The sequence below is a fragment of the Lactuca sativa genome, chromosome 3 (genome assembly GCF_002870075.4).
Source record: "Lactuca sativa cultivar Salinas chromosome 3, Lsat_Salinas_v11, whole genome shotgun sequence".
Lineage (NCBI taxonomy): Eukaryota > Viridiplantae > Streptophyta > Magnoliopsida > Asterales > Asteraceae > Lactuca > Lactuca sativa.
In genome coordinates, this window is record NC_056625.2 from 19059464 (window position 1) to 19067691 (window position 8228).

At 29.6% G+C, this 8228-nt stretch overlaps 1 protein-coding gene across 1 annotated transcript; it reads left to right on the top strand.

Moving 5' to 3' along the window:
* The first annotated feature begins 2396 nt into the window (after window positions 1–2396).
* LOC111918838 (beta-glucosidase 24) lies at window positions 2397–7112 on the top strand. Its single transcript, XM_023914459.3, has 12 exons — window positions 2397–2555; window positions 3994–4063; window positions 4161–4219; window positions 4313–4388; window positions 4474–4639; window positions 4756–4993; window positions 5317–5435; window positions 5685–5902; window positions 5996–6027; window positions 6116–6218; window positions 6328–6436; window positions 6572–7112. Exons 1-12 carry the CDS (start codon window positions 2442–2444, stop codon window positions 6933–6935), a joined length of 1668 nt encoding a protein of 555 aa, XP_023770227.1. The 5' UTR covers window positions 2397–2441; the 3' UTR covers window positions 6936–7112.
* Window positions 7113–8228: the final 1116 nt, after the last annotated feature.

The window sequence follows — 8228 nt, forward strand, 5'->3', positions numbered from 1 at the left end:
AATGACCATCATATGTCCAAAGAAATACAATAGTTGTTGCAGTTCTTATTGTGAAGATTTGACTGACTCGAAGACACAAGGCACGAGATATGTGGGACACTTTACTGGCAAAGGTAAGTATGCTTTGATTATGTCATGCCCTATTTTAGGTGTTGTGTGGATTTATACCGTTTGAATTCACTATTGTATACCTAACTAGATTAAGTCTTCGTCCAACTAGTGGATGTTATTTATTTTTATTTTTTTTTATAATTCCGTCACGACATAAAAATGAAAATGGGTTTATAAATTTTTGGCCTTCATGCAAGAAACAACAACATACTTTCAGCTTCTTCTTTCCTAATTCTTATTAATGTATGCTTCATGTTTTGCATAATTGCTATGTTGCATCGGTTTTTCAACATCTACTATATCAACTGTAATCACAAAATTATATAATAATATAATGAAGTCGCCAACTTTTCAACCATAACATCTAACCCATGCGAAACATGGATTTTCTACTAGTTTAACCTATATAATCGGAAATTATTGAACACTAGAAAATAATTTATCAACTTATTACATCTAATAACCAAATAAGTGAATTTAAATATACTTTTTTAGGGAAATCTCTAAAAAAGTCCTAAAATTTTACCATAATTTACAAAAAAGTCCCAAACTAAATTTTGTTTACAAAAAACATGAATTACTGGTAAAAATGACGATTTGACCCATTTTTCTTGGTTTACCGGTTTCATTACGTACGTGTTTCATTAAAATCTCATTATTTTACCATAATTTACGAATAAGTCCCAAACTAAAATTTAGTGATTTGGCCATTTTCTCTATGTAACATATATTTTACCGGTCTTATAGTTGATCCGGACGCCTAGTCATTAAATGAGATGATGAGATGGATATGTTGAGTTATATAATGCTATGTTTAGCATAAACTTGATATCCTGATCTTTTGTATATTTTTTTGGAACATAACATGCAGCCAACGAAGACTACAATAATTACATAAACTAGCAACAAATGTGTTATTTTTTACGTTTATAAGAAATATCAAATTGTATATCTAATCTTATGTAATCCAATATATCCATCTCATCAGACATCAACTAATTTTCTGCATTTTTTTTCCTGGGAACACACATTTTATTGGTTTATTTGTTGAGATAGATACATAGTCATAAATGAGCCTATGAGATGTATATCAAATTTTACAGTAAATGTAGCATTATATAACCATCATATCCATCTTATTAGCTAATTCAATAACTAGGTGTCTAAATCAATAATGAAACCGATAAAATAAATGTTACATTAAAAAAAGGGTCAAATTATCATTAAATTTTATTTTGAGATTTATTCGCAAATTATGGTAAAATAATGAGACTTTAGTGAAACAGGTAAGTAATAAAACCGGTAAAACAAAAAAATGGTCAAATCGTCAATTTAACCAGTAATTCATGATTTTTTGTAAATAAATTTTAGTTTGAGATTTTTTTGTAAATTAAGGTAAAATTTTATGATTTTTCTGAAGATTTCCCTACTTTTTTAAATTTTATTTTGATACCAATTAAACTAATAGAAAGTTTAGAAAAAAAAAAAACAGAATAAAATTCAACCGAAAACCTTTTCATTTTACCACAAACTTTATTTATAAAGAGATCTAATCTACAACGCAAAGATAACACGTAATGGTTATTATCTATAGTAAAAAGGTGGAGTATCTTAGTTAAACACTATAAGGTGTTTTATTACGAAAATAAGTGAAAAAGTCTAATATTAAGTTAAGACTATTTCAATATCCATCACAAAATTTTCTTGTTTATTTTGTAACAATCTCATCATCATTAATGCTTCGTATTCCTTTTATCAACAACTTTGATCAAACGATTAAATATGGTGATGAACTCTGATGATCGTGAGTGATATAATGATGTTACTTAATTTCACTTGGAAATCATATTTATATCATGAATAGTTTTGTTGAGTTGTAACGATTTTGATAATTAACTTAATGCATTATGCATTATAATTCCTTTTTATGCTAATATCATGCATGGTCATACGTTAGATTTGCTTATGTCAATTTATCATGGTCACCTGTCGACGATGAGGATAGATAACTCTGCCATGTCACCGACCATCTAAAAGTCAATTTATTCACAAAAATCACACGTTAGATAATATTCAATTACTTTTAGCTTTCAATTACTCTTTTGAATTTTTCTCGTTCCACGGCTATTCCCCACAAATCAGTTCTTCAATTCAAAAAACACGACTTAGTTTAAACCTTAATACAATTGAATCTTGGGTGTTAGATTTTTTATTTCAAAAATATTTTTTATAAAGTCAATTATGATGGATGCATTACATTAGTATAAATTGGATGGTAAACCCATAACTTATCTTCATAACCTACAAAGTTGAAAATCTAATCCAAAAATATGGAAACAACAACCCAAAATACTGGAGCTAAATTTTCCCTTTTCCAAAATCTTGTACATAGTAATGATTTTAAACCGGATTTCGTTTGGGGTGCTGCTACTTCTGCATATCAGGCATGTTTCGACTTTATAATATATTTTTTATGTTTTAATTATAGGACGTTATTCCAACATCCACGATAACATTTTGTTCGAAACTGAAGATACCTATTAATGCGAAAACATGATGTGTCTTAACTTTCATAACTTATAAGTTAATATACTAGTTAGTTTTTCTACATATATACCTTGATTATAGGAATGATTTGATTATACGAATGACTCAATATTCTGATTTGTTTTTAGTCCAAATTTCTTGATTCATTATTAAAGGGTTTTTAGAAAATATATTAAAGGGTTTAAACTATATTTAGAAAATATATTGTCAAATATTACAAGGTTTAAACTATTTTTAGAAAATATATTGTTAGAAATGCCTTCAACTGACCAAAAAACCAAAAATAAATGCTATAAAAAGGTAATGAACTCTTAATTTTGTATTTGCACAAGTTTTACCCATGTTACCTTACATAACAAGTCATATTTTATTTTTACATATTTGGATAATGTTTTAAATTTTGTTACGAATACAGTCTAATTTTTTTATGTATAAATTCGATTCAAAATTAGTTTTGTTTTAAAATTTTATATTTTTTACAATATTTTTAAACCTTTTTATATAGTTTTTTTTTCTACAATTTCCTTTTACAGTTTTTACTACATTTAGAATTTCTTTTGTTCAAAAAAAGTTATAAATACCCAAAAAAAAGTTCAAAAGAATTGTAAAAGAAGTTCTAATCGTTGTATTAAAATTTTTATATATAAAGCAAGTTTATAACTTTCTTTGTAAAAAGGTATAAAGAAAGTTATGAAAATATTTATAAAAACTTAAAAAAAAAAACTACGAAATAGTTTATAAAAGGTTATATAAAAAAGCCAAGTTTCTAAAAAGTTTTAAAAATGTCTTAAACAGATCTGAAAAAGGTTTTAAAAGTTATAAAAAAAAATTGTAAAAAAAAAATAAATAATAATAATAATAATAATAATAATAATAATAATAATAATAATAATAATAATAATTTTAAGGCGATTCTTTTTTTCTTCAATAAATTAGGATCATATATATTCTAACAAAAAATGAAGTTTGGATCAAATTCTTAACAAAATCTAAAACTTTGGCTAAAAGTGCAATATTGTAATATGACATTTCTATACATTGGTATAACATGTACATGTGGAAATAAAAAACTTGAGCGCTCGTTACAGTTTTATAACATTTCTTGAGTTTGTTGATAACTTAAAAACATTTTCAATAGTATATTTTCCGAAAGCAGTTTTTGCCGAATATTAAAATATTGCATATTTTAAAAATAAATAAATAAATAAGTTTAATGTAAATGTGGTGGTAAGTTGTGACTAAAGACTTCTACTTACATTTTTACCGAAAAACATGTGCAATTTCAATCCACGTTTCGAGTATCACATTCTTGTTTGATAATTGATGATGATATAGATTGAAGGTGCCGCATCTAAAGGTGGTAGAGGTGAAAGCATTTGGGATGTCTTCTGCCACAACAACCCTGGTCGGTCTTTCTCATATTCATTTTTTTTTTGTTAATACGATCACAATACTCTTTTTCATCATTTAACTTCATGAAAATTTGCTTTAATTTATTTTAGATGCCATTGTTAATGGTGATAATGGAAACAACGGCACCAATGCTTATTTTAAATACAAGGTAATTAATCATGCTTAACCTTAGTGTACTCTTAAATCAATTTGCAACATTTCATTAATCCAAACCGTTTTTTGTTTTTTGATGTATAAACAGGAGGATGTGCAAATGATGAAAAAAATGGGTCTAAATGCCTATAGATTCTCAATTTCATGGACTAGAATATTTCCAGGTGAATTACGAAAAAAAATTACTTAACTTATATATATACATTAATTTTGTTTAGTTAAAGCTGTAACTTGGTGTTGAATTTTTAGGTGGAAGACCAAGTAATGGCATCAACAAGGAAGGTATTGACTACTACAATAACCTAATCAATGAGCTCATACTTTGTGGAATTACGCCATATGTCACTCTCTTTCATTGGGACACTCCCGAAACCCTGGAAGAAGAATACATGGGCTTCCTAAGTGAAAAGATTATGTAAGTAAAACTGATCAAAAAGAAAATATACATACAGGGGCTAGCTATTAAATAATTTGAAAAACAAAATGCAACCTCATCCGGATATTATATTATTGTGCATATTTGATTATTAGATATGATTTTACGAGTTATGCGGGATTTTGCTTCTGGGAGTTTGGTGATCGAGTGAAGAATTGGATCACAATAAACGAACCGCATTCTTATGCTTCGTGTGGATACGCTGATGGTACATTTCCGCCTGGCAGGGGAAAAGACGGCGTTGGGGATCCTGGGACTGAGCCGTATATAGTAGCAAAAAACTTACTCCTTTCTCATGCTTCTGTTGTCAATCTATATCGACAAAAATTTCAAGTAATATATATATCATATTCATCTTGGTTATTGTTTTTGGTTGTATATATGTATTTCTTATGTGGGTTGCGTGTATTTTTCATTTTTCCCATTGAAGAATCGGATGATATATATGGTTGAATTTAATTCATTGACCTTACATCTCATTCAACTCCTTTATCAAATATTTTAACTCTTATAATAAACCATGCATTGTGGTTACTTTCATGGAAAGATTAAAAAGAATGACCCACAAAATGAATATATATGAACTAGTTTTATGTTTATCCATGAGCATCACCATATCTATATTTCTTATCCATTTGGGACTGAAATCTTTTCAGAAAAAACAAGGTGGTAAGATTGGGATTACACTAAACGCAGTATTTTGCGAGCCACTTAATCCTGAGAAACAAGAAGACAAGGATGCAGCCCTCAGAGCCATAGACTTCATGTTTGGATGGTGAGTCCATATATATATATATATATATATATATATATATATATATATATATATATATATATATATATATATATATATATATATATATATATATATATATATATATATATATATATATATATATATATATATATATATATATACAGTTATACACACACACCCTACGTGTATCATTAATTACTCATGTGGAACTTATTTTATACAGATTTGGTAATGATAACCAGATATTAAATGTTGAATTAATTTTAGGTTCATGGAGCCATTATTTAGCGGAAAATACCCCGACAATATGATAAAATATGTTACCGGTGACCGTTTGCCAGAATTCACGGCAGAGGAAGCCAAGTCAATCAAGGGTTCTTACGATTTTCTTGGGTTGAATTATTATACCTCCTATTACGCCACCTCTGCAAAACCAAGTCAAGTTCCCTCCTATGTGACAGATAGCAATGTCCATCAACAAGCAGGTATATATGATGTAATAAATAATTAATCCTTAATTTAATACGGAAGGTTTATGATGTAATAAATAAATATGTTTTTTTTTTTTTTTTTCTCAGAGGGTCTTGATGGGAAGCCTATCGGTCCACAGGTATAACTAATTTCAGTAACAAAGTGTGGAGTTGTGTCATATTTTGTTTCTTAATTAATACTATTAATTTGTGATTGATCAAATGTAGGGAGGCAGTGACTGGTTGTACTCCTATCCACTTGGATTTTACAAAATTCTGCAGCACATAAAACATACTTATGGAGATCCATTGATTTTCATAACAGAAAATGGTAATCAAATTTGTTTTTTTTTTTTTTTTTTCCTTTCTGATAAATGGTTGTTTTAATTCATTGTAATTTATAGGAAATATTACATTTTCAATTGGATCATTTTATATAGGTTGGCCAGACAAAAACAATGACACCATTGGAATTGGCGCAGCCTGTGTTGACACTCAACGTATTGATTATCATAATGCTCATCTTCAAAAACTCCGAGATGCGGTTAGGTAAACTTATATTGTATAATGTATTGTATCTTTGTTGTTAAAAAAAAAATAACTGTATAATGTGTTATGTGTAGTATCTACCTTTTCTTTACTTCACCTCCATTCTAATCGGACCATGTTACACTATTAATGTAGGGATGGCGTTAGGGTAGAGGGGTACTTTGTATGGTCGTTGATGGATAATTTTGAATGGATAGCAGGATATTCTATTCGTTTTGGTCTACTTTATGTAGATTACAATGATGGGAAATACACAAGGTACCCAAAGAACTCTGCAATATGGTATATGAATTTTCTTAAAAGTCCTAAGAAACTTGGTGAACAAAAGAAGATACCTAAGTGTGTTCCAAATAAGCCTATTGCTAAAACCCAAAGCACCGAGACGTCTACCAAAACAAGCAGAGTACTAGCCGAAGTAGTTCTGATTATGATATTAAGTATTCTTTGTATAGTCATGTTTATTTTTGATTATAAAATGAAAATAGGTTGTATTTATTAGACGTATCATTCATGTTTCATATTTATTCATTCATTTATTTATTTACTTTGTAAAGAATTTGTATTAGACTAGGATTCTTTGTATTAGACTAGGTTTATTGTACCCTTTGATAAACCACTTCTTATGTATTTATATTCAAGCCATGTAAAGGGAATAAACAAGCAGACAATTAAAGTATTTTATGGTATCAAAGAGATAAAAATCTTCAAACCCTTTCTTTTTCTATATTAAAATGATTTTCCCAAAACTCAATATTGTATCCCACCAACTATATAAAAACAATACAAGATTAATGGGCTAACTACAAATGGGATGTTGCACACTGGTCCACACATAATATACAAATACATAACCATATAAATATACGGCTAACATCCCATTGCAATAGGAACAAGAGATCTAGATCGAACGTTTAGACCGGATATGAAATCAAGAAATAAAGATTAAGGAAACCACTTAGTGGGAATGTTAGTATATAGTATATACTAAGACGATGAAAAGACATGAAGAAGACAAATTTGTCCCATAGCAACCTTGTCACACACAAAATATATGTTGATCTTTATATGTTTTGTGTGTTGATATTGAACCGGGTTGGTGGACAAATACACGTCAATGACGTTATCACAACATACCAGAGTAGCGAAGAGCGGTAAATAATGAAGCCCACGCAAAAGATTGTGAAGACAACCGGTATCAACAACAACATTCACAACACCCGAATAGCAACGATATCGCAACACCGAGATACTAGGGTTCGACATTGGACTGAGATATCGTACCTTGTCTTTTGGATGACCAAGAGAGAAAGTTTTGACCAAGAAAAACGCAGTAACCTGAAGTGGGTAGTCAGGCCAATCAATACCCAAGAACGGCCGGACCACGAGAGTGAGAGGCATGTAGTTGTAAACCATGATCCAAAGTACCACAAATACATTTGAGAATACGTTTGAGAGTCATGAAGTGAGGCTCTTGGGGATCATGCATGTATAAGCACATCTATTGAAAGACACAAGTGATGTTTGTTGGGTGGTCGGGTGAATGCCAAATATTGTAAAGCGTCAACAAGACTCATATAGAAAGTCGAAAGTCGGGTTAGTAACAAGAGAGCACGTGTCATCGAACTTAGCAAATCCATCAATGGGTTATCACCGAAAAATAATCATATTTCCACCACTATTCTTTATAAGTCTCATTTTCCACCTTTCTTGGAAATGCGGTCTACGCTCACTCTCGAAAACAACGGATGACTCAAGTGCAAAACCGGTTAATCCAACCCTCTCAGTCTGACAT

What these genes read in the sequence shown, in the direction of transcription:
- LOC111918838 (XM_023914459.3), top strand. Translation starts at nt 2,442, where the DNA reads ATGGAAACAACAACCCAAAATACTGGAGCTAAATTTTCCCTTTTCCAA. An exon ending in CTTCTGCCACAACAACCCTG is followed by an intron (nt 4,064 to 4,160) that starts GTCGGTCTTTCT and finishes AATTTATTTTAG; the next exon opens with ATGCCATTGTTAATGGTGAT. An exon ending in TTCCTAAGTGAAAAGATTAT is followed by an intron (nt 4,640 to 4,755) that starts GTAAGTAAAACT and finishes TTTGATTATTAG; the next exon opens with ATATGATTTTACGAGTTATG.